The sequence below is a fragment of the Canis lupus genome, chromosome 32 (assembly GCF_003254725.2).
Source record: "Canis lupus dingo isolate Sandy chromosome 32, ASM325472v2, whole genome shotgun sequence".
In the NCBI taxonomy this organism is placed as follows: Eukaryota; Metazoa; Chordata; class Mammalia; order Carnivora; family Canidae; genus Canis; species Canis lupus.
In genome coordinates this window covers 17,161,101-17,188,526 of record NC_064274.1, presented here as the reverse complement: position 1 = coordinate 17,188,526, position 27,426 = coordinate 17,161,101, and the positions used below count along the sequence as shown (strand labels likewise).

Below are 27,426 nucleotides of genomic sequence, written 5' to 3'. Positions count from 1 at the left end.
ATTAATGGTTTCATTTTGTAAGTGGGTACCTAGATTGTACTTGATATTCATAAAGTTTATCATATAGAGCAGGGGTTGGTAATTTGAAGCTCATGACCTAATGGTTTTTACACACTTTTTTAAAGGGTTATAAAACAAAACAACAAAAGCAAAAAACAAGTAGCAGAGGATGGCTCATAAAGCATAAAATATTTTCTGGACCTTTACAGAAAAATCCACTGACCCCTGAAATAAAGTACTAATACATTAAAACATAACTAAAACTTCATTATAATTGGAAATATTCACAAAGTACTCTCTTACATTAATTGTCATTAGGTGCTGGTAGCGGATGGAGCCCATATTCTTCAGCATATGGCCCTCATCAAAAATCGCGTAATTAAGTTTTAGCCGTCGAAACAGACTACGATCATCAGAACTGCTGATTGCACAATTATACCTGTCACCAAAAAAAAAAAAAAAAAAAAAATTCTCTAAGGCTATCCCTTTAGGAGCCTGGACCACAGTGAGCCTTCATGTTTTGCAAAATTATTTTTATTTATACATTTCTAATAGCCAGTACCTGAAAGATACTAGACATAGTAGGTGTTCAAAAAATTCTGATGCACTTGTATACAATCATTATTTAGGTACATGTAGCCAAGTTATAAAAGCTGCAATGGGTAGGTAAAGGGAAATTTTAATGTTATAATTAGACAACTTCTACACAATGAGGAAGAAGCCAATTTGGGTATAATTTATATGTAATCCACAATTATTAAACACTTTGCTTCATTAACTGTTCTATTTTCAGAACAAAAGCAACAAAAAGAAGACATGAAATGAAGATATTTAAGAACATAATTCTACTGTATTAAACTAGCACAGTACAACATCCAAGAAAAAAAGTTAATAGTAGCTAGCAGTACTAGACTATATATGAAAATGAAGTCCATTTTATGTTGAAAAGATGAATTTTGGATTCATCTTTTAATCATAGCCTCCTACAGAAGTCAGCAGAAGGAAATAATAACTAAATACTGTCAGTTAATATGAAGCTTGAAATAACCTACATTTAAAAATGCAACATGAAAGCATTAGATTCTCTGCTAGATATTTACACTAAATGGTTACTACCAAGTAATGACTAACTTATTCAAAGTTTTATATTCTATCCTATTTTAACTATGTTTTTTCATTTAGAGTGAGATTCTCCTATATTTAATAATTATTAATATTAATAATTAACACTTATGAGTTAAAATATTACAAATCTTTTTGATGGGATATCTTAAATTTTACTTTAATACAAAGAGTCCTATAAAACTATGCTATCAATCAAGTGGACAAAACCTTTTTATAAGCACTACCAGCCACCTGTTATACTAATAAAAAACTGAAAAATGCCTGAATTCTTTTTTTTTTAAATGCCTGAATTCTTAACCTAAGTCATTCCATTAATTTGTTGCATAGTTCTTAGCACCAACTTCATATTACTAATAGATTGCAAATATATTTTTTTTAATTTGATAACTACGCAATATCTCCCCTCCAACATTTTTTTTTTCTCAATACTTACGTGGTCACAATTACATTATATTCTTCATATTTACTATGGATGTTATATCTAATTTGTTTACGTTCTTCTTGAGAGCCTACAATTAAAAAACAACACACCCATACTGGTTACATTTACTGTACTTTACTGTATTATTAGGATTTTTAAAATATTTCCAATTAAAGCAAAATGACATTCTTACCATAGTAACAGAGCACCTTTAAAGTGGGGCACCATAAATTAACTTCCCTTAACCAGTTATCTAGGAAACAAGAGAGGCATTATTTGCATCTTCTATAAAAGGTTAGATGTATGCAGTGAAATGAGTTCTAAACAGAAATCATTCTTTTGCAAAATAATACAAAATTTAAAAAAAAAATCACAGACCCATTACAATTTTACTCCTAATGTTTAAAATAATTTTGAAGAGGCAGAAAATGAAAGGTAGAGAACTAACCATTATATTTACAGGTGATGATTAAATTCCAATTTAAAGAGTTTTTTTGGATTATGTCCACACGTATATTCACTTACGCTAGTCTACATCTAATCAATTAATAAAGGAGCAATTTCAGTGGGAATGAACTGTATACTTTCTGATTCAATAAATATTTAATTAACAATTTAAAAGCACTTGTTTCTCTTAAATTACTCATTAAATTTTTTTTCATTAAAACAACTGGTTAAGTATTAGAAAAATTATCTTATCGATGGTCCTTGATCCATAATAATTTAAAAGCTGAATAACTGACTTGTATTTAAGTTATTTTCTTTTAAAAGATGTCTGGTACAATCAAACATACATACATACACATACTAAAAGGGGAAAAAAGTGTAAGGAGACCACAGAATTAATATTCACCTTCACAAACTAAGAAATCACACGTAACAGTTTTCCTTCTCCCTATATAAAACACTATACAGTCAAGTATGGTTGTTCACAGTATTACAAACCTATAGTTGATGCGGGAACAACGATCAAATGAGGACCTTTATTACCCTCCTGATAAAGGTATGCCAGGAATGCAATGGCTTGAATAGTTTTTCCTAGGCCCTAAAATTAAATGTTTAAAAGACAATATATGAAATTTAAAAACAAACAAAAAATACTGGAAAACACAAAAGGAAAAATAGTATTTCTGATTTTATTTTTGATTCCCCATAATGCAATCCTGTAAGAACTCTACCATGTTCTTAGTGCTCAGTGACAGATAAAACAGATCATAACCTCCAAATGATACTATGACTTAGTTTAACGAGCAGGTTGTATTCTAAGTGCTAGTTAAAAAGTGACACATATGAACATGGAAGAGCTTTGCAATGCATTTAAAGGACATAATTTTGGTAGTTTATATAAAACAAATTTTAATACATACTGGGTAGATTAAGAACAATGTTCTAATGACTAATTGGATTTGAACATATGCCCATCCTCTTACCCACTAATTTCACTTCTAAGAGTATATTCAAGAGATAGGAGAACATAAGTCCACAAAGAGACCGGAGTAAGAATGTTGACAGTAGTTTTATCATGATAGCCAAACACTGGAATTGACTTAAATGTCCTTCCACAGAAGAATGATAAACAAGTTGTAGCATATTTATACTAGGGACTACTTCATGCCAATAAAACACCAAACTACTGACACACATGATTCTCAGTAACTTTATCGTGCATCAAATGAACCAGAAACAAAAGGTATATACTATATGGCTCTATTTATATAAAATTCAAAATTCAAAAAAAAAAAAAAAAGCTATGGTTTAGGCATCCAAATAATGGTGGTGGTAATAACTGAAAAGGAGCATGAGGGAATTTTCTGGGATGATGGGAATGTTGATCTGGGGAGGTAGTCACATGGGTGCACATATACATTTAAAAAAAAAATCACGAAGCTGAACATTTATGCATTTTACTACAAATAAATTATACATCAATGAAGGTTTTTTTTGTTTTGTTTTGTTTTTTGTTTCTAAAGGCTATTAGGGAGGAGCTAAACATTACCAACTGTTAAGACCTGAATTGCCCTCACTGCCAAATTTATGTGTTGAAGCCCTATCCCCCGATGTGACTATATTTGGAGAGAGGGCCTTTAAGGAGGTAATTAAGGTTGTGAGATCACAAGGATGGGAACCCAATCCTCATCTTAAGAAAAAGAGACATCAGGGATGGGTGCATACAGAGAAAAAGATACGTAAGGACACAGTGAAAAGTGTCCACCTGCAAATGAAGGAGAGAGGCCTCAGGAGAAACCAAACTGGCCAACACTTTGATCTTAGGTTTCCAGCCTCCACAGCTTTGAGAAATAAATTTGTTGTTTTAGCCACCCAGTCTTTATAATGGGAGCCCTAGCAGACCAAGCAAGATACTAACATAAATATAGTGCTTTACAGGTTACAAAAAGTTTTACAAATTATACCTCATTTGATGCCAAATAATACCACATTTTTCTAATATTGGCTGAGATTAGATCATTTTGTAAGGATCAGCCCATGAAAGGCAAAGCTGGGGCCCCACATCCAGATTTGATTCTCATGTCCAGCTTTACACAACTGTAATGTTCTATATTCTATATCTAATTCTATAACTATTTTGAAATTCTGCCTATATTATTTAATTTTCTATCAGATAAACAGCATCTTTGTTATAAGGATAGTATGATGTACATGTGGGAAGTCTTTTTTTTTTTTTTTGGGAAGTCTTAAAATACAAAAGATCACTAGAAGCAAACTACGGACTAGGATAACTATGTTAATTTTTATTTTGATAATACATACAATGTATTACATACAATGTAATTTAGGTGTATTTAATAAACATTTTCTCCAATGAACACGACCAATTTTTATTAAATCTTTTAAAGGAGGAAGGACATTAAGGTTAAATTAAAGGTTAAGTTTCTATGTGACAATACCTGAACTACTGGCTGTAATGAACTTCCTTAGTTTAGCTTCAAGCAAATGTGATTTGGAGAAAAAGAAAAAAACACCTCAGGGACATCTAACAAAAGTAAAATGGCTGAAATGATGTTGCTGATAAATGTGTAGATTTATTTAAAGGTACCTACAAATTTCAAAAGAAGCTATAGAAAAGTACACATAACAAAATCTCATTTAGTATTTTATACATATGTATATATATGTATGTGTACATGTGCGCACACACACACACACACCTGCAGAAGAAAATAATATGAAAAGAGACACATCAAAATAATACTTATTTCAAGGAGGTAGGTAGTGATCTTGATTTTTATTGTATTTCCTATAGTCTAATTTTTAAAATGCCTATTTATTAACTTGATAATCAAAGAAAGTAAGCCCATTTTTCATTCTGGGAGGCAATGAAGAGGCTAAAGCTAAGAGAAACAATAGAAAATTAGAAGGGGTGATTGGGGTACTAAAAAACTGAAATGAGAACAGTAAACTACAGGGGTCAAGGGAAAATTTCTATTTTTAAGTGACAGAAAGAACGCCTTTTAACGACAAATCAGAAATAGAGTACCACTTACCATTTCATCTGCCAAAATGCCATTAAGTCCATGTTTATGTACCAATGCCAGCCAATTCAAACCAACCTTCTGATAGGGCTTGAGTGACAAACTGGTAGAGAGAGTGACCAATTATTATGGATTTGTACTTCTATTAGTTTTCTGATGTGACGTTTAAGTTTATAATCACACAAAAGCTGAAATACCTATGCCTAGTCTTTCTTACCTTTAACCTGTTATAGAAGCTATTTATATTTAATTAAGAAATTGAGCCTAAAACACAATACTTTTTTTCTATTTTATCAAATTTTATTTTGTATTTATTTTTCTTCTGGCTATAAGAATTATAAAAAAATTTCCATATTCAGTCATAATGTAATGCCACCAAATTCCATAAATGATCAGAATATTAACTGTAACATGTTACTAACCTAATATTTATACTTGAAAATGGTATTGTATGGATTTGAATTTTAACCACATCGAGGAACCTGAAGTATTAGGACAACTCAAGCTTAATTTGCTTCTTTGCCGGGATGACTGAATAAACACTTTCTGAATAAATGTCAATCACCTCTAGTATCAATGGTATATGTAATTCAGGAAGGTATATGTATGTGTGTATTTGTCTTTGAACTATGTATGAATGTAAATTTGCTAGACATCAATGAGTGTCCATGAGTGGAAAGTAGCAGGCAAGTGTCAAAATCTCATTTAATTTGTAAACACAAAATTTGAAAATAACTTGTTTGGAAGGTATTATGGAAGGTTATAATGGATGAAAACAGTACTTTTTCCCCTGAAAGTTCAAGTGGTTAAAAACTAATAGCAGTTATTTACCAAACACCTATTATACACACACACAAATGTCATTTTCAAGCACCATCTCATTTAATCTTCCAACATCCTATAAAGACTGACTTTTATCATTAAGTAGATGAAAAGCTGAAGGCTAAGTAATTTGCCTGAGGCTGCACAGCTACAGTGTTTTATGGAAGGCTAAGATTTTAACTAAAGTCTATCTCACTTGGAAGTTTATTCTCATACTCACTAGGTCAGCATATTTCCCATATTAAGATGGAAAGCCAGGATAAGGCCATGCACCTCTTGTTCTCCAGCTTTTAACCCATCCCCTTAATTTCCTATTACTCACATCCTATCTGCACACAGGGAAGGGGTCTGGACATAGATATGATATAATAAAATGGTTAAAGGGCCAAATTCTAAAATCAGTACCTTATTTAGAACAGCTGTAAAAGAGCTGGGGTAGAAAGCCATCTTAAATCAGAATCTGTGTTTCAACTATGGGGTAATGCAATCTATACATTTCTCATTACAAATAATTAAAAGTATTGGTAGGAAAAAAGATTAGCACTCTTACTGAAGTCTCTGCAGTTCATTTTAAAAATATCTTTGCCTTCTTGGCCAATGTAATTTCTACTGCTGCTAAAAAAGTAATAATAAATAAAACATATCATATATATTTTAATTTCCAGATCCAAATGAATTCTTTCTACTACAATAATGGCGAAAATAAATGCTAATATTGGAATGTTTACTCTATTCCAGATATAATGCTATGGGCTTCATATGGATTATTCACTTAATCTACATTATAAAGTAAATAATACCATTATCCCCATTTTTACAGATGGGATCCTCTCTGAGCCTCAGAGAAGGTAAGTAACTTGCCCAAGGTCATATAATGATTCAAACCCATGTCTGCAGTGGCAGTATTCAATCCAGGTCTGATCCAGACGTTTTACACAGGAGAAACATGAAAAAGTTCTCTCCCTCTGACCTACCCATTCTATGGTCAAAACGGAGTTATTTTTGAGTCCCTCCCAAGGACTTAGTCATACCACAGATAAAGTTCCCATTTCATGAAAATAACGTAGACACAGCACATTTACTAATGCATTAAAGAGCCAGCATGCTATCCCAGTGTCAATCACGAATAGCCAAGAAATATTGAGAAACTAGTATAACTGTTAAAATATTCTTCACTATGCATAAAACTTTAAAAAGTGGTTTAGAAATTTTGAGAAGCATCTACTATACAGAATTTTTCAATCAAATAAAATGGTTTCATCCATAATCATAAAGCAGCTCTGGTGGCTGTTTATGATAAGGACATTAAATAGCTTTGTTATATTGAAATATTTTTTAAAAAATACAAGTATCTCTGTGTGTGTGCTTGTGTGTGTGTGTGTGTGTGTGTGTGTGTGTGTGCTCTCTACTGGATTTATCTAAGCTACAAGTAACTTTTTGTTGCTTAGTATCCCAAAGGTGCTGCCCATCAACAGATCCTTTTTTCAGAATGCAAAAAGATCAATGAAAATGCAACTTTGACAAAGACATTTTAAATCCAATTCACTTATTATAACAAAGTTTTAAAACAAGGCAGCTGTATTCTTTCTCTAGCAGAGTCTAATATTTAGATGCTGTACAATCATACCTTCCATTTATTACATTTATTTTGACTTTCTATAATTTTCTAAGAATTTTCATGACTGCATATGCACTCCACCAGTTCACAGATCAAGGTTACCCAAATGACAAGAACTACATTCCAGGCCTTCTAAATTAGTTAAGTGCTCTCTTCTCATTAGCAGACTATAAATATCTTTAAACTGAAAGGTTTTCTTTCATACTACTAAGGAAAAAAATGATTTTAAGTTTTCTGGGATCATGAAAGAAAATGAGACAGAACGTTATTTTGGTTATTTGCTTTGTGAGGAAAAAAAATCCTTCCAGACAGAGTTCTGGTTTCTTTTCAGAGTGAAAATTAAATTGGGTTTAAATCTCCTGCCAGAGAACCTAGTATCAAAATTATTTTGAAAGGTGAGAAAAGCCTGAAATGGAAACAACAGGACTCCATAAAATATGCTAACTTTCAGTTTAAAAAGCAGAAATAGTCTAGCGAGACTTGCTGCAAGTTGTTCATATGAAATAAGATTAGGGACACATAGCTGCTGAAAACAGTACCACATTAGCTTGTACTAACAGTAGTATCCAAACCACTAAAATATTTCTTTCCATTATAATACTTTGAGTTGGTCAAATCACATCTGCAGTACTGTTCTGCATTCACATCATTGTCAAATGGCTTCATAGAAACTGTTTAGAGGGGATCCCTGGGTGGCTCAGCGGTTTGGCGCCTGCCTTTGGCCCAGGGCGTGATCCTGGAGTCCCGGGATCGAGTCCCACGTCAGGCTCCCGGCATGGAGCCTGCTTCTCCCTCCTCCTGTGTCTCTGCCTCTCTCTGCCTCTCTCTGTCTCTCTCTCTCATAAATAAATAAATAAATCTTTTTTTAAAAAAAAAAAAAGAAACTGTTTAGAGCAGGATAGAAAACTATCCTATCAAGTTGAGAACAAACAAAATAAGAATATCCTTGGGCAGATTTAGCCCAGAAAAGACAGGGCACATATAATGAAATATATTTTATACTGAACACCTGAGAAATCTCTTCAGTTAAAATAATTTAAAGCCAATAAATTTTAGATAAATAGCTAAAGTTTAAGAGATAGATATATTAACAGCAGGAATAATTTTTTCTCTTTTCTCTCACTGTATTATTTTAACTTTGGGCCATCTTTAGTTTTGACATTTTAAAATAAAAATTATGAATGCAAATGGCTTTGAGATACATGCAAGACATCTTATTTTCCTCTGCAAATACTTTATTAAGGATTTGGGTATGTCTGTATGTCCTTTATTTCTAAGAGGCAATTTTTGTCTGTTATAATTCATATAAATTTGTAGTAAGAAAACAGTTAACAATTTTCCTACAAAGAGTTGGTTCTGTTAAGAAAAGTAGGATAGTTTAGTCATCAGGAGGATAGTTTAACATTTTCCTCTGTGCTAATAAATCCTTTCCCAAGGCAAGGAAACTACTTTGTATGTTTCTATGCTAAGTAGTGATGATGCCTGGCCAGTACACCAAGTAAAACTGCTTGTGTAACTCTTACACCTTGGCTAAAAGAAAAAAACCAGACAACAAATTTCACCCCCTAAAAGTGGATTTAAATAAAGTCTAAAGAAACTATCTACACAGATGTTTAATAGTTATATTTTGGGCTAGAGCCAATAAGCGCTTTTTTAAAAAAAATTATTTTTCTCATCTATTAAATATTTCATCAAAAAATTCCTCAGCCTAATGGAAAGTATAGTTTATTACCTGATCATACTATTTACAAGTAACAGGACTCTGGTTGTGGGTTTAAGAGAAATTTTTTAAGTAATGCAATAAAGCACTTGATTTTTTAAAATCCAAATTATGATAAAGTAGACTCAACTGGGTAAGTCTTGTAGAGTGAAGAACTCCCCATATCCAATGCTGTAGAACGAGGAGCAGCTCCAACTACACTTTTAGGAGATGAATTTGCTGACATGGCCATAGTTCTTTCTATGCAACAGAGAAAAGAGCTTCTTTGTGGGAACTGCATCACGTTTCCCTACACCATCCCATAGCACCCTAGAAGGGCACAGAAAAGATTGTAGCTTACTATTAAAGGCCAGTAACCGTATCTTGCTTTTAATTAACCAATGATCAGCAAATATGCTTTGATCATTAACTAGAAAAATACTAGAAGTAAATAAAACCAAGGTAATTAATTTTAATAAGACCCTAGTGCTAACCTTATTAAATATCTATCAGAAATATTCTGAACAGATGTAATCATTTTTAATGTTGCATAACACTGCATAGCATGGATATACCATATAATCCATTCTAACTCTTCATACCATAATTCATTCTAACTATTCTCTGACTTTGGGAATCGGATTGTTTCCATGTTTTTGTCACTATATTATCACAGTAAACAATTTTATACATTTCTTAAGAAGGAAGTATTCTGAATAGTTCTGAGTCCCCAAACCACTTAAAAATAAACTTTTATAAGAAGTTCAAAATAATCTCCCCATCCCAATATCCCAACACCATGCAAAATGGGGGTGTTCATAATAATGAAATGCCATTTTAATATGTACCGGTTGTTGCAGGAATTTTTTATTGAAAATAATTTAGTGTCTATTTTTTTAAGAAGTCTTTTTTTTTTTTTAATTTTTTCTAAGAATTCCGACAAGACATTTTACTGACAGTAGCAGTTTTGGGGAAATATACTTCTTATAATCTTTTCTTAATATAATCTATTTAGTAAGTGTCCTTTTCATTTTTGATGTGTTTCTACTCCAAAAAGAGATTTAAAAATATGGACTTTTCAAAGCATTTAAAACATTAAATAACAGATAAAGGATATTTTAATCATTTCATTTTATTCACAACTAAAAAGAAACTGTTCTAAGACAAATTTTTCATTGATGCAATTAAGCAGCTGACTTTCTGAAGCACCATACTGTCCACCTTTTCAGTTTTTGTGATCATACAGGAACTTGTGTTACCAAATAAGGAAAATATAGGTTATGTAAGACCATAACATTTGCTCCCTCTAAATTAAAATGATATAATGGAGTAAGATACCCTTCGTGGAGTAGGGGGTTATGATAAAAAAACAATTCCTATATCACTTATGTGTCATTACAGGAAACCCTGGGCTTCCCTTCTAACATTAGTTTTCATACAACTTACACACTTAAGTCCCCTAGGCACAATAAGAAAATAAGTTCAGAATTTTTAGACAGCTGAGAAATATAAGAAATAGGTAAATACAACATGTATTACCTCTGGTTTAGAATGGAAGGTTGTTCTATGTTCCATCCACCTCCATTTCCAGTGAGCATGGTAACTTGTTTTGTCAATTTATTTGAAATGTCTTCACATTTGTTCATAAGCCTTATAACTACATCCCTTTCTTGGATCAGTGTTTTACAATGCCATATCAAATCTTCTGATAAGCCATTAGTTTTGGACATCTTTGTGAACTATGGCATAAGAAGAAAAATAATTTAATAGTTTAGATCTAGTAAGTAAAAATCCAGTACCAATCTCTTTATGAGGGAAAAATTTTTAATTTTTACTAATGACCTTAATCAAGTGCTAACAGAATCTGTTTCTTCATGTCTACATTTGAATTCCCAAGTTTCTCTTTGATGAATCAAACTCACCATATTAAAATAAGATGTATCCTTCTCCCCAAAATGCACAATCTCAAGCTACTTTGCCCCTACTAGCTGTTCTCTTATAGGAGAAACTCTCAAGTAAACATTAATATCTCCTATGAAGTTTTCTTTTTAAAATCTCACATTCGTCTTTATCACCAAATGGCACCAAATATAATAACTGTATACCTGATTATCTTGCCTCCATTTTTGTTACTTCCCATAAATATTACCATATGATTATAATCTTCCTGAAACATACTTTTTCTCTATTTATTATCAAAGTACCACCTCTTGAGCTTTTAAAACCCCAATTATTATTTGCCACTTAAATTCTGCTCCTAAACTGAGACTATTACTTGGAAAGATACAGCATAAATCAAAAGTTAACTATGCCCAATTCAATAATCTGGTAAAACTTTTTTAAAAAGTCAATTTCAATACAACACTTGTATAAATGGTTTTTGTGAAAGCTCAAAGAATTTCTTTCAAAAATGTATTTGTATTTATTTTTCTAAAGGAGACACTGAGGGGCACCTGAGTGGTTCAATTTGTTTAAGCATCCAGCTCTTGGTTTTGGCTTGGGTTATGATCTGAGGGCCCTGTGATGGAGCCGTGCTTTGTTCCACATTCAGTGGGGAGTCTCATTGAGCTTTTCTCTCCCTCTCTGCCTCTCCCCTGACTCTCACATGTGCTCTCCAAAATAAATAAATCTTCAAAAAAGACACTGAATATTTCATCATGTAAAAGCTATTAACAGAATTAGAATTTTAACATAGAAGTAGCCGAAAAGATATATCCTGAAGAACATCACAAAAAAATACTTTTAGTGACTGAAAAGAAGAGAAAGCCCACAGCTATCTGAAAACATCCTTATTGAACAAAAAAATAATCCCACAATCCAGAAATGAATAAAAGAAACCAGAGTAAAAGCAACTGTTAAAATAAATCTACATGATTTTGATTCATGTCATCTTATTTAACATACTCTTTCAGGTTATAAGAATCACATTAACAACTCTAGTTTTTGTGATCACAGTATATCTAAGTTCCCAGAGAAGCTTAAATTAATACAAATTCAATACAAATTCAACACTTATAGGATATACTAACATAATTTCATCCAAAATGCAATTATAATAACATATATTTCTTATATCTAATCTAGAAAAGTTGGAAAGAAATAAAATTTCCAATCTATTCCAAAGTCATGGTATTATTATATTGCAGGGTTAAAAAACAAAACAAAAACAGCATTTCACAAATGACACCATGAAATACAAAGTTATTTGCACACTACTTTACATTTTCACAAGAACAACAATATTCACAATGTGACCTTCCACCTTGTGCTTTCCAGGGAAGAGATTTATATATAAACAACAGGATATATAAATCAGTAGAGCCTTGAAAATTTTAAGGAGGTTCTATTAGAACTTTTAATTAAAATATTTTTAGGAGCTTCTGGGTAGCCCAGTTGGTCAAGAGCCTGCTCTTGAATTTTGGCTCAGGTCATAATCTCGGGGTCCTGGGATTGAGCCCTGTGTCGGGGTCTGCACTTAGTGGGGAGTCTGCTTGAGGATTCTCTTTCCCTTTCCCTCTTTCCCTCCCAGCCTCTTGTGGTCTCGCCCTAAAATAATTACATAAATCTTTTTAAAAAATAAATAGAATTTTAAATGGAACTCCAAAATTATAGACCAAAAAATTGATCTCATGCCTGTTGTGGTATATGTGTGAGAGAGCAATAATAACCAAAAAATAAAGAAGAAATATATATTGTGTGCCTTATATAACTACTAGATGCCTTTTATTCACTAACTCATTAAATCTTCACAATAACCACAGATCAATCCACCAATTCTGGATGAATAAACCAAGGTTCAATTTCCAAGGTCATAAAGTAGGCTAAGATTCCAGTCTATACAGTTTTCTTCTTTTCACTAGTACTTATCCCCCACCTTAAAAGTTTAAAAAAAAGCAAAAGTTTTTTTCTGTAAACTACCACTTACTATACTCTAATTTTTTGGCATACTACTGTAGCTGGTGAAGACACCTCATACGTGCACACAGTCCTTGTTCTCATATGGCTTACAGTAATTGGGAAAGACATGCAACAAATTATTTTAAGTGTAACAACTTGTATTACAAGTTTACAAGGGAAAGGACAAAATTTCATGGGCACTTTTCCCAAAGAAACTATTGTAATCTAGGATCTAGAAAGTTCTTTCAGAGTAATAAGGCCAGAAATAAGAAATACTTTGGCCCAAAGAAGATCAATTCAATAATGTCAGAATCTAGAGAAGAAACTTACATTACAAAAAAGAAACGAATCCTGATGAAAGAACACATCAACAGTCATGTAATGGTACTGGTGGGAGCATTTAACCTTCTAATTGTAATTTTACAGAAGATACTGATCCAGAGGAATGTGTTAAACTATATCAGGGAGGTGTAAGCAAAAAAATCCAGATAGGGAAACAGTAGAACAAATGATCCAGTTCCTTCACCAAAGATATTAGAGGAAGAGAGACAGAGACAGAGAGAGAGATGGGAGAGAGAGAGAGAGATGGATGGGGGAACCTACAGTTATAAGAGTTAAAAGACTGATATAAATTTTAGTATGTGGACCTTATTTAACGGATTCTAATTCAAACTTACTTAGAAAAAAATTTATGGTATTTATGAGGAACACAATTTGAACACTGAATGGATATTTTCTAATATTAAGGAATTACTGATGATTTTTATTAGGTGTGACAAAGTAGTTATGTTTAGGGAAAAATTTTTTTGAGATATGTATTTAAATTTTTATGGATAAAGTGAACTCTAAGATTTGCTTCAAAATATGAGACAGAGGGATCCCTGGGTGGCGCAGCGGTTTGGCGCCTGCCTTTGGCCCAGGGTGCAATCCTGGAGACCCGGGATCGAGTCCCACATCGGGCTCCCGGTGCATGGAGCCAGCTTCTCTCTGTGTCTGTGTGTCTCTGCCTCTCTCTCTCTCTCTCATAAATAAATAAAAATTAAAAAAAAAAATATGAGACAGAGGAAGAGGATGAGGATATAGGTGAAACAAGACCAGACATCAGCCAGGATCTGAAGCTGCTGATGAGGACATGGGGGTTTCACCACACTATTCTAATTTTTAGGTTTGAAATTCTTGCAGAGGAAATAACAAAGAGAACAAAAGGTAACTCTTATTTCAAGATAATGCATCATCTGAATTGGTTACTAAGATTTTTAAATGAACTTAACAGGTGCCTGGGTGGCTTAGTTGGTTAAGTGTCTGCCTTCAACTCAGGTCATGGTCCTAGGGTCTTGGACTGAGCCTCACATTGAGCTCTCTGCTCAGTGGGCAGTCTACTTCTCCCTCTTCCCCCTACTTGTGCTTTCTCTTGTTATCACTCTTAAATCAATCAATCAATCAATCAATCAATCAATCTTTTTTATTTTTTTTAAGTGCACTTGACGTTTGCTTATTTTTGAGGTCAAAATTTGACTCCCTGGGACTTCCTATTGTCCCTACCCTGCTTCCCATATAAGTCCAACCAACATTAGAGATGTTCCAAATTACTGTTTGTAGTTTAGAATTTAAATCTATCTAGTACTGATACACTCCATGAATGTAAAACATCAGATTTTTTAGGAAAAAGTTTAACTGAAAGATGAAGCTGTTAGGATTAGGTTAGTCATGAGTAACAGTAAACCCAAAACATCAGGGGTTTACATAAAATTTAAGTGTATTTCTCTCCCATGTAAATGATGACTTGTAGAAGCACTTCTGGTGCTTGGTATGATAGTTCCCCAATCAAGGATTTTTCTACTTTGTTGCTTTGTATTCTCATTACATGGGGGTTCCTATCACCATACTGACATCTCAATTAACAGGAAAAAGGAATCCTATTAAGGACATTTTCCAAAAGTTCTAATATACTTCTACTTACATCCCACTGGACAGAAATTTGTCAAATTACCACAAGGCTGCAAAATGTCGTCATAATATGTGGCTAATGTAACTAGCCATAAATCTGTTTAAAGGCCAGAAGGAGTTTTAAAATGAAAAACTGATCCAAAGAAGTTCTATTCAATATGGCTATCACTGATATGGGGGATATGCAGAAAACAAGTTTCTTAGCATTTCACTAGTAATACATAGAACATTTGCAATGCAAAATATTGTGGATATCTGCAGCTAACAGTTTCTAAGAAACAGACAACTGAATGGACATTTACTTTATTTAACCCTAGAAGTCCCATAGGAGAGTACCATAATTATACCCCACTTACAGATGAAAAAATGGAGAATAAGAACCTGCTGAAGGTCAGATAAATTACTGAAAATGTCAGAAATGGGATTCAAAACCAGGCCATCTAGCTCCACTATATTATCTACCCACCTCTACCCTAGTGTGTACTCACAGAACCAAGGGGATAAAGGGGCATGCATAAAATTCAGGAAGAAGAGATCCAACACAAGAGAGACAACAAGCATTACTCAGGATGTCAGGGATATGAGAGCCCCAGGCCACAGCTAAATAGTAGGCCAATAACCCAAACAATGTAAACCGAGCAGATCATTAAGATCCCAGAAAAGATTTTCTTAGGAAGATGAAACTGACGGAATATCTGAAGTGCCTAAAAGCTGAGGGGAAATTTAGACAACTACAGTTTTAGAGTCGAAATAAAAAAAATACATAGAAACTAAGCAAACAGAAAAACCAAAAAAACTAATACGCAGAGAAAACAAAATGCTAAGCATGGGAAAAAAAGTAACCATGCATCATACTACATGGTGAAGCTAAGGAAAGCATTTATATAGTCATAACAATGTAGATAACTAAAAAGTAATCTTCAAAATTATCATAGTTATCAACTTCTATTAGTAGGACTGGGGAATAGGAAATGGGCATGTAAAGTGAGACTGGCAGTGAGATTTAATCTCACCATAGCGTTATATAATGACGTATCAACAGATAAGACCTAAAACAAAAATAAAAAATAGCAATGTACTTATATTACCTAGAGATATGAAAGTGGTAAGAATTAGACAAAAGAAGTGAAAACAGTTATTTGCAGCGTGAGAAACAGGCTGGAGAAGGAGATGGATATGGATTTCTGGAGGGAGTAAGCATGTAGAATTCTTTACCTTGTTAATCTAAATACATGAATAATAAAAATTAAAACTTAGACAAATCTCAATATGTAATTCCACAGTATCTTCATTAGTGGTGTGTGTGTTTCTATGTGTGTTTGAGAGAAAGACAGGCCGGCACTTAAGGAAATATGTAAGAACACTCTACTGTTAACGGTTTTCTGAAGACAAAAAGCATGTAACAATCCTATAAATGACTTAGCCCCATCAAAAAAAGATCAAGAAATGCAAATATTCTATAAATGCTGTATCTACTAGTAAATCTAAAGTTACTGATGAGCATAGAAAACATGGTCCTATTTACATAATATGAAATATACATATAAAAATGGATGCCACAAATAGATGTTCTTTTTTTTTTTTTAAAAGATATATTTATTTACTCATGAGAGACAGAGAAATAGAGGCAGAGGGAGAAGTAGGCTCCTCAAAGGGAGCTCAGACCCCGGGATCATGCTCTGAGCCGAAGGCAGATGCTCAACTGCTGAACCACCCAGATATCCCTGTTCAATACAGTCTTAAGTGGTGGGTATCTTTGGTAGAATTTTGGCTAACTTAACATTCTTCTTTGTTCTTGCAGGTACTATTTTATTTTAGACAAAGAAAAATCATTCCTCAAAAAATGATAAAGCTTTTTTTTTTCTGAGTGGAAGGAAAAAAAAAACAATTCCTATTTGCTGGATAATTACATGGGGGAAAAAAGAGTATCAATATGGTCTTGATTACTATCACTTTGATTAAAAACTCAAGTATCACTCTAAGGACTTTTTTCTTTTAAGTCACAAACTGAAGTACCTCTCTCCTGCCACAGTGTGTCACTCTTACAATATAAGTATTTGCGAATTTCTACAGGAAGGGGAGAATTGTTTAAAACCTGACTGAACTCTCCACCTAACAAGTTAACATTTTTGAGGACACAGTCCTAATCTTATTCACAGCTATAAAGACCTGGAAGCAGCTGACAAAGCAAATGCATTTCTAATTTTTTTTATAAATGTTTATTAAACTTAAAATAAAGCCTGAATTTACTGAAAATTATCCTATCAGAAAGGAACACGCATTGCAAACTTGTGCAGACATCTTACAATAACCTTAAGGGACAAACTTAAGCAGACGTTTTACAATAATCACTGGGAAAACAAAGCAAAAAAGATAATCTTGGTCTGAGTTACTAGTAGACACAATGAGCCTAAGTGTTTTGACATGAACAAAAACCTTGGCTGTGTGGTTAATGATAAAGGAAAACTGTATTTACAATGACCTAAATGTTAAGGAAGGAGATGTACATATTGAGAAGTTTTTAGGTTGAGTTATTCATGAGTTACTCATGAATCTTGCTTTGGTCAGTATACATTATTACATCCTGGTAAAAGTATAAAGATGCAACACCGTAAGATTATCACAGATGTAATAGCATCCCTACACTACTTTACACAGGTTAGACAAAAACTCAGTAAGTGGTAGGTGAACTGATGCCATCAAATGTGTGAAATTTGACAATTAAAATCCCAATGATACCACATTAACAGATTTTAAACTGACATTATTGGCTTGCTGTATTTCTAAGGTCTACAGGATTTAATGATGTGGTTTCTTACAATAAACACATACTTTACTATTATTAAGCAGAAAAATAAGATGGAAAAATTGTGAAGAAAACTTGACAAACAATATTTAAATTCTGGTTCAAAGAAAATAGGTGTAAAATTACAAATATAAACACTCATATACACTGCACTTATTTATTTAAATAAATTTTACTCATGTAAAGTAAGGGTCACAGAATATCTTACAGCATTTAATGTTTAAAAAGTGTAATTCTCTGACTAGGATGAAATAACGATGTACTTTTCAAATTTTGTTTTATTTATTTTTTCAAATTTTGTTTTAAAAGGCACTACTAACATAATTTTCACATTGTTTTTTTAAGAAAATTAAATACTAGTGATTACATTTAACCTACCAATGTTACAGACTTCAGTTTTAACAAAAACCATAATTAATCCATATTTGTTGGCTTGGTATGCATTTTTAAATGAAATATTGATGACTTAAAGTTCTGACAAATTCCCCAATCCTTAAGACTAAATAAGCTTCAACAATAATGTTAAGATTTTACTAGACATTTACATGCTGTTCTTAATATGCAATTTTCATTAGAGTATAACTGAGTGTCAATTAAAATTTCAACTACTTCTCATAGGAATTTCTAAAAACAGTAGCTATGAAAACAAAAGTAAATGCTTTTTCTTTTGTTTCTTTCTGAAGTTGTTTCACTAGATACATTATCAAACCTTTCTGAATAGGAAAGGAGTATATCATATATACCTTTTCACTAGAATGCACATATTAACTTTATCTTTGATGATTTTAAGTTATGAAATTGCTCTCTAAATAAAAAAAAAAGTTACACTGAAAATTCTAAAGTGACTGAAAGTAAAAGCTTAAAGTTCTACACAAATGAAAATTCAAAGATTATATTCACAGATGTGTCAATGTTAACTGTTTGTTTCCAAACTCTTCATTTACTTACATTTTTCAGGACAGCAAAGCCCTGTTTTTTGATGAAGTAGCAAGTTTACTTTTTGTTACATAAAATACCCAACATTTAAATAAATGGCTAGCAAAAAATATCTTTGTGTTCAATTTTTAGAGAGGGGGCAAGATGCAATAGGAGATTTACGTAGGTTGTGCATAATCCACAAAAAATTCGTGTCGAGAACTAATTCAAACTATGCCAGTTAATTAGTAGGGGAAATATGCTTTCTACACATTAAGTTGAAGATTTTAAAGGTATCTGGCACATATAAGTCTGGTATAATTTACTTTTACTATGAGATATTTGGGCAAGTAGTTACAGTTACTAAACACAGTGGTGCAGATAATTGCATTCCTTATTAAATAAATTAGAATCCCAACAAGCCTGAGCAACTGACTCTACAATAACAGAGGAGACCATTAAAGATTAAAAGAAAGAAGAAAAGGAAGAAAAGAAGAACAAGAAAGCCCTTCAGCAAATACTTTAACAAATAAATCACTCAGGCAAAGCCGAACAAGTTTTGAAAGGACTTGCTTTGACAGATGTTCTCTGGAAAAATAAAGGCTTTAGGCAAAACGAATGGCTTTATTTATTTTATTTTTTTAAGCTACGAAATACTACTAATGGTGTTTCTTTATTTTTCAAATGTCTTAATTTTTTAAAAAATGCTTTTTAGAACCACTATTCAGGAACCCTCCCATCCTGCTACTTTAAAAATACTTATGAAGGGAACTTATGCTCTCACAGATTGTCACAAGTATAAAATTAACCATAAAAGCAACTTTATTCCCTAAGGTAGGGAATAAAGCTTCCTTAAAATTTCTAAACCTTCAAGAGGTACTTCATCTTCTAAAGCTGTAAAAAATCATCCATATTGCTTTCACAGCAGGGCCTATATACAATTCATGCTATAAAAGTCCCCTCTCTCACAAAAGTCAAGGCAAAATTTAAAAGACAGAGTTCTTATATCTCTCTGTATGAATAAAATTTGCTGACTGCTGACACTTATAAAACTCAAAATGCAAGTATTTTGGATAACATTTGTTTATAGGAAATGGAATTCCATAAAATGATCATGCAAAGTGTACTTACCAGTTGATTATGCCTTCCCTTCACCTAACGCTTGAATTCTAGGCTTCACACACTTTTCTATTTTTTCCAATTAAAAATGCTGCAGCCTGCTACACTCCATAAAATGGCCGTGTTGTTTAACCAAGAAAAACATGTTAGAGACTGAGCTGTCACTTTTAAAAGAAAAAGAAAATAAACACTTGCTTCTTTGTGGTGAAGCATAAAACACTTAGCCTGGCATTTTCAATCATGGAGCTCCCCTGGACGTTGCTATTGCTCTTCAAGTAGTTGTAGTAACATTTCTGCCACATTCTTGCCTTCTGCATGGTGTCTCAGCAGTAACAGATCAGAACAGGCTAGCAAACAACTCCTTCCTAAATGTAAGCTCTAATTTCTTCTTCTGCAGTGAAATGAACCAAGTTTCTATGCAAAAGAATGAGTGACAGTATGCCCAGCCAATCAGGTTGGGTTTTTCTCAGGAAACTCACCCCTTAATTCATTCAAAATTAGGTCATATGACACTATTTGAAATACTATTGGCTTACAATGAAAGTAATGTTTGCCTCTACACAGGATAAGGCCACCCATCAATGCTTCCCTGGGCTGAAGACACCTTGACTATAAACCGTACTGTGAATTAAACAAACACACACACACAGGGGAAAAAAAATAATGTAGCCTTACCAGAGCTTCCCAACTATTAAAGGGCCGGAGTTCTGTTATCTTCTGAGCCTTTTTCTGAGAACACTGAGGAATCAAAGTAAGTTCACCAATTGAAGCATCTTGGAGAAAGTGAAGAATTTTACCCTTATAGCCATCCTCCATCACTTCTTCACCACTACTATAGTCCTCATCTAGTGAACTACCCACATCAGAGCCCGAATCATATTCAGAGTCTTCAATAACTCTTTTAGGATTAAATACATTTTTTTTACGCTTCTTGTTAAAACCATTTTGTGGTTTCATGGAACATTTCTGTTTCAGTTTTGTTTTAGCTGCATTTTTAGGATAATTCTGACTTCTTGAAGAAGCTTCTTTTCCATTTGGAAATTCACTTTGTGAAGCATATTGCATATCTGTGTAGAAAGAAAGACAAAAATAACTAAGTTTGAAAGACATAAATTAAATATAAAGACAAAAGCCTTCAAATAAGATTAAAAAACTATCTAATTGTGTTATTTTCCTTTGGAATATAAAATTCAACTATAATTTGTTAAATCTTAATATGTTTTAAGAGAAATACTAAAGTAGAATTTGAAGCTGTATAATGAGTTGAAATAATTAGTTTCAAAAACAGGTGATAACTTTAAAAAACATTGAATAAACCCTCCATTTTCTAACAAACATCCTGAGAATATAAATGGCAGCTACATATCTGTAAGATATCCCAAACGCTACTCAGCAGCCCCATCTCTATGCCAACACTGAGAGGTATAGGGAAAACAATATTCACCCTAAATTAAAATAATTCCTATTAATATTCCATTGCCATCTCCTTCTATTGAAATACACTATTATTATATAACACTGCTACTTTATCACTGATTAATCATATTCCATAGATTTCTAAGATGCCTGTGATTGAAGATACTGTTATTTCTTACCGTCAATCTATAACACAGTAATTTACCATTTACAATGCTTATTTTATTCAGAGTGCTTTAGAGTTACACACTGATTATCATACATTCATTATTGTGCATATATAAAAGAGAGAAAAATAAATTGAACAAAGTAGTCCTCAAGTACTTCACATTCACAATCTACTTCTTTTGAATCACTTCTCCAGACTCAGAATTGGCAATATTGGTGGCTTTCTTTTTCCCCACACAATATCATTCTGTGTGCCATCAAGAGCACTAGTACTAAGTATTTTGTAAAAGAATTAGAAAACAAAAACATCTAAAGCCACTGTACTGGGCTTTATAAGCAGGCTTTGCAATTAAACAAGAATCAATTCGATCAGCTCTTCATAAGGATATGTGATTCAACTCTTCTTCAGTACTTTTTTCCTCTACCATTTGGTTCTAAAAGTTAAAAGTGCTCCAATACAGGTTTAGGGACTTTCTTCCAAGCCAGTGATACTCATCTTTTAGGTTTTTGATTCTGGTGCTTTTGATATTCATGTAAGAGCAGGCTAGGACACCTACATTACTGTGATTATAAACCACCAGCAATCATAAGATCTATCCTGCGAACTGCTAAAATACAAAAAAAAAGTTTCCTTTACATTCAATTAAAACATGGTAATTTAAAAGTAGCCTTAGCTATCAAAAAAAGCCAAATAGAAAAAGATATTAACTATTTCATTTTACACTGTCATTAAAGAACAGGCCAAAACATTTGAAACTGCTCATTTAAAAATTTTTTACATCATTATTTCCAAGGTCTTTTGCAATACTGTTCTCTGTATTAGCTAATAGGTTTACATTTTTCTTATATACCAAAATACAGAACATAATGGGAAGTATGTTTTCTAGGACAGAAAAGCTAATTACCTTGGTCTTCTGCAAACACTTTTAAAGATTCTAAAGCTTCTGTGTACATCCATTCATGTTCCTTGAGTACTTCTCTTAGCTCCTAGAAATAAGTCATTGATCCTTTGTTAAAAGTCTAAAATTAACAACTTGTAGAATACTTTTATGCTCTTTTAAAAATAAGTAAATCACTTGAAAATTTGTATCAAATATTTCACGTTTATATGCTGCTTTACAAATGCTTTCTGTGTATATAAAATTTCACCTCTGTGAATTTTTAAGTCTTCAAAGGAAAGGAAGCTAGACTTTTTTTGCATTTCAACTCTCCCAATGAAGTGCTCTGAACACCAGGATCAAAAATGTTTGTTCAATTAAATTTCAACATGCAGCTAGGCTTTTACAAAGTGTCAACTTCAAAACATACAGTTTCAACACATGTAAAGACACAACATAACAAATTTTGCATTTAGCTCATCAGAATTTGGCTAATGTACTATGTGTGCACATACCTGAATAAATCAATGCAAGTGTAAAATGTATTCTAAATACTAAACAAATAATGGGCTTCAACATACAATCAGGTGATTCAACAGAGGCCCTTTTAGCAATGGCAAGCTTGGCATGAGTTCTCATATGGACTCTGAAAGTACTGCTACTATTTACCAGGTAGAACAAAGCTTATGGAATACTGAAGTGCTGAAATGCAGTACTATATTTACAAAAAAGAATTTAAGGTTATTTTTTTTTTTAGTTATCTCTACACCCAGTGTGAGGCTTGAACCCACAATCAAGATCAAGAGTCATGCTTTTCCAATTGAGCCAGCCAGGCACCCCTAACACTTTAAAATTCTTTTTTTTTTTTTTAACTATTTATTTATTCATGAGAGACAGAGACAGAGAGAGGCAGAGATACAGGCAGAGGGAGAAGCAGGCTCCATGCAGGGAGCCCGATGTGGGACTCGATCCTGGGACTCCAGGATCACACCCTGAGCCAAAGGCAGACAGACACTCAACCGCTGAGCCACCCAGGCATCCCACACTTTAAAATTTCTTAATGATGGGACCCCTGGGTGGCGCAGCGGTTTGGCGCCTGCCTTTGGCCCAGGGTGCGATCCTGGAGACCCGGGATCGAGTCCCATGTCGGGCTCCCGGTGCATGGAGCCTGCTTCTCCCTCTGCCTGTGTCTCTGCCTCTCTCTCTCTCTCTCTCTCTCTCTCTCTCTCTCTGTGACTATCATAAATTTAAAAAAAATAATAAATAAATAAAATTTCTTAATGAGAAATTTAAAGGACAAGAATATGAAAAAAGCTAAAACAGCTGAGTTGGCTTACTACATATCCACATTTTATTCACGAGTTCCAATTGTTATGTTTGTTACGATTATGGTTATTATGCTGATACAGTTAGCAATTAAGGCAAATAATGTAAAGAACAAACAGTATAAAAGTATTTTATAATATTGATAAAGGAGTATATTTAATTAGAATAATGGAAAACATACCCTAAGGCTTTATACAGTTTATTTCAAACGCTATTTTGTTTCAAACATTTAGTACACACTGAGTAATTTCTGTTCATGACTACCTACCTGTTTATCAAAATTAGGAAATTCCTTTTGCAATTTCAATACAATACTTTCTTGCTTTTCCCAATTATTACTAGATTCTGCAGACTCATTTGATTCTTCTCCCTATTGGAAAGAAAAAAGAACCAATTAAGGAGATCATCTATAATGTTAAGTCTTAAGACAATTACATTTATATTTGACTTGATTTGGAACTTGCCACATTAAGAATCCAAAAATGTTTTCCTGTTTCTTGTGAAAAACGGACAAATATAGATCTTAAAGGATAAAAAATATTGCTCCTTTAAGATTACAAAAAGACCTTGACTGCCTATTTAATAACTCAAACTTCATAAAACAGTCAACATGAGATAAATCTGCTAAAAGACTAGAATGTTCCTCAAATTACTCCAAATAATTCAGGTATATTGAAGTCTTACCAAGCTAACAGCAAATTAAAAAAAAAAAAAAAAGATTCAGATATCTATTACAATTTTACACCTCCATACAAATTTCAAGTACTGAGAGATAAAAGTTTACTTTCAGTTTGGTACTGATTCACAGAATGGCTTAAATATTAATTGTTCAGCCACAACATAAAAGTAACACAATGATAAACTTATGTGAAACAAAAACATTAATCTGGTAATAATTATAGTTATTCATACAATCTCTTTCTTGTCACTTGACTAAAAAAGACTTTAAAATTCTACATTTAAAGAGTGCTTGGGTGGCTAGTCAAGTGTTCTACTCTTGGTTTCAGCTCAGGTAATGATATCACGGTCATGGGATGGAGCCATGAGACAGGCTCTGTGGGGAGACTGCTTGAGATTCTCTTTCTCTCTCCCTCTCTCTTTCTGCCCTTCCCTACCACACACTTTCTCTCTCAAAATAAATGAATAAGTGTTCTTTTAAAAATATTTTATCTATTCATGAGAGACACAGAGAGAGAGAGGCACAGACCCCGGCAGAGGGAGAAGCAGGCTCCATGCAGGGAGCCCAATGTGGGACTTGACTGCAGAACCCCAGGATCACAAGCTGAGCCTAAGACAGGCATTCCAACCACTGAGCCACCCAGGCTTCCCAAATGAATAAATCTTAAAAAAAGATTTTTGGGTTTATGCTTCAGAAAAATCCTGCAGTTTGGTCAATCAAAAAAACATTTCTCTAACTCTGCTTAGAACTGTACCACATGCCATGTAAGCAAGGTATAGAAAAATACAGCCTCATTTTTTTCTCTTCTACCTCATTTCTTATCCAACAACTAAATGTTATTTTCCTTTCACTACCCATAAATTGTGAGTGATACTTCTCTCCTGCACAAAGGTATGATGGAGTTCCACAAGACAGACACAAATAAAATACTGTGGAAGTTTAGAGTAGGAAGAAGAAAACTGCATGAGTTTTTCTAATAGTAAATGGCCCTTTGGGTTGAAGAACAGAAACCATGGATAGGCTACAAGGCTGCAAAATTAAACCAGAGCTAGTACTACATTTGGCCTGGAGTGCTAAATTGAGGTCAGTCTTTATTATGAAAGCAAAGGATTTGGAGCTGGGGAATACAACACTAATATGGAGAAAGCCTTTCAAAGCTCTCAAAAATTCATACTACTATCCTCACTTAACAGCTGAAGACACTGAAACTTTAAGAACTAACCTTTGAGAGGCCACAGATATAGATAAGAACCATCTGAGGCAGGAATAGAAACTTCGGTATCTAACTCTACACGGGTGTTTTTCCACCATGTAAATGTTTCCTAAATCTTAGTCATTCACACAGCACATTTCCTGGTTTTAATATCCAATGTCCATGAAAGAACAAATGGATAAACAAACTGTGGTATATACATAAAATGCTATATTATTCAGCCTTAAAAAAAGAAGTACTTAAAAAAAAAGAGGTACTGATACTTGCTACAATGTGGATGAACCTCTGAAAATGCTGTGCTAAGTGAAAGCTAGACACAAAAGGTAACTTATTGTGTGCCTTCTCTACTCACATGAAATATTCAGGATAGATAAATCCATAGAAAGTGGACTGGCTGCCAGGGGCGGGGCAGGGGGGGAAGAGGAGGGAAGAGAGACAGGAGAGCAACTCCTTAAAAGGTAGGACATGCTATTACGGGGTGATAAAAAGATCTTAGAACTAGACAGGGGTGGTAGTTGCACAGCACTGCAAATGTACAAACTGGCAATGAATCGTTCATTTGAAAATGTTAATTTTTTAAATTATTTTTTATATTTTATTTATTTATTCATGAGAGACACAGAGAGAGAGGCAGAGACACAGGCAGAGGGAGAAGCTGGCTCCATGCAAAGAGCCCGATGTGGGACTTGATCCCAGGTCTCCAGGATCACGCCCTGGGCTAAAGGTGGCGCTAAACCGCCGAGCCACCTGGGCTGCCCTGTAAATGTTAATTTTATGCTATGTGAATTTCACCTCCATAAAAACAGTTTGCTATTTGGAAAACCGTAAATAACTTTTGGGAATCAAGTATATTACAACCCAAATTAAACATTCTCACTTGCTGTCTGGTCTCAGATCTGACACTCTGCCAGCTCTGCTAATCCCTGGTGACTTAAAACACCTCTACAATCCAGTGGCTACGCTAGAGCTTTACAGATGCCAGGTGACACATGGACTTGGGCCTAAATCTGTCCCAGTGGGCTGCAGGGTTATGAACTGATCCTGTGGCTATTTTTCCCATTTCAGAATGCAGAGTTGGAACAGACATAGTTAGGACTGGCAGCAATCTCATATTAGCTCATTGGCCCAGGGAGCAATTTGTTTTTAGGAAAAGAACAAATCCAAGTTCATAAAACTGAGGAGGGGACAGAGGGGGGGCAAGGAGGGGGAGAAGGAGAAGCACACACAGCAGCAGCAGCAGCACCATATTCCTGAAGGAACTGAGATGGATATCATATCCTAATTCCAATGTCATGTGGTTCCTTGGCCTATACAAAAACTGGATGATGGCCTTTGGGGGATTATTTCAGGTTATCATAAACAAAGAAGTGATGACCCCAATTGTAACTACTATACCAGATGTGGAATTTTTACTAGAGCAAATCAATATAACTGTGCAGTTATAACAATCTGTTAGATTGTTAAGAGTTACTTTATAAACAGATTAAGCAACTCACACCATAGTGAAGTATACCTTGCCTCCAGTATCCACAGAGGCTGCCATTGCCCCTATTGTCCCCATCTCAATTAGAAGTACATGCCAAAGCAATTTGTTTTCATCTGGGTAGGTCAGTGTCTTCACGGCTATGGTAACTCTCCTGTTCTTTCCTCATACAGTACTCTAGGACTGATAGTTTTGCACAGTCCACAGAATTCACTTTAATCATCTACACTGAAGACCTTACACTGACTGGATGCAGTAGGCAGGTAGCTGTGGGTACCTTAGTAAGATGCATGTATGCCAAAGAGTGAGAAGTAACCCTCCTCAAATTCTGGGGACTACCACTTTCATGAATTTTACGGGGAGGGGGTCCAATCAGGAGCATGTTGCAAATGTCATTCAAAAG

General features: G+C 33.7%; 2 protein-coding genes across 11 annotated transcripts in view; one reads left to right on the top strand and one right to left on the bottom strand.

The window, feature by feature from the left end:
• The window catches only part of HPGDS (hematopoietic prostaglandin D synthase), a 59,671-nt gene extending 41,421 nt beyond the window's left edge, over positions 1-18,250 (top strand). The window contains exons 7-9 of one of the 2 annotated variants that reach the window (XR_004811337.1): positions 6,680-6,707; positions 14,239-14,279; positions 16,822-18,250. Coding sequence is in view for 1 of the 2 variants with exons in the window: in XM_049104875.1 (XP_048960832.1) it covers positions 6,680-6,695 (16 nt within the window). In the remaining variant the exon portion in view is untranslated. The remainder of the gene's footprint in view (positions 1-6,679; positions 6,708-14,238; positions 14,280-16,821) is intronic. The other variant, XM_049104875.1, reaches the window with a different exon arrangement.
• The window catches only part of SMARCAD1 (SWI/SNF-related, matrix-associated actin-dependent regulator of chromatin, subfamily a, containing DEAD/H box 1), a 78,224-nt gene that overhangs the window by 12,523 nt on the left and 38,275 nt on the right, over positions 1-27,426 (bottom strand). For 8 of the 9 annotated variants that reach the window (XM_049104871.1, XM_025424555.3, XM_035709650.2 and 5 more), the window contains 9 exons: positions 23,917-24,018; positions 22,350-22,431; positions 20,536-20,927; positions 10,716-10,915; positions 5,050-5,140; positions 2,492-2,591; positions 1,740-1,799; positions 1,559-1,634; positions 304-439 (listed from right to left, as the gene is read on the bottom strand). In XM_049104871.1, the coding sequence (XP_048960828.1) occupies positions 304-439; positions 1,559-1,634; positions 1,740-1,799; positions 2,492-2,591; positions 5,050-5,140; positions 10,716-10,915; positions 20,536-20,927; positions 22,350-22,431; positions 23,917-24,018 (1,239 nt within the window). Of the gene's footprint in view, positions 1-303; positions 440-1,558; positions 1,635-1,739; positions 1,800-2,491; positions 2,592-5,049; positions 5,141-10,715; positions 10,916-19,872; positions 20,252-20,535; positions 20,928-22,349; positions 22,432-23,916; positions 24,019-27,426 lie in introns of those variants that run through there. The other variant, XM_025424587.3, reaches the window with a different exon arrangement.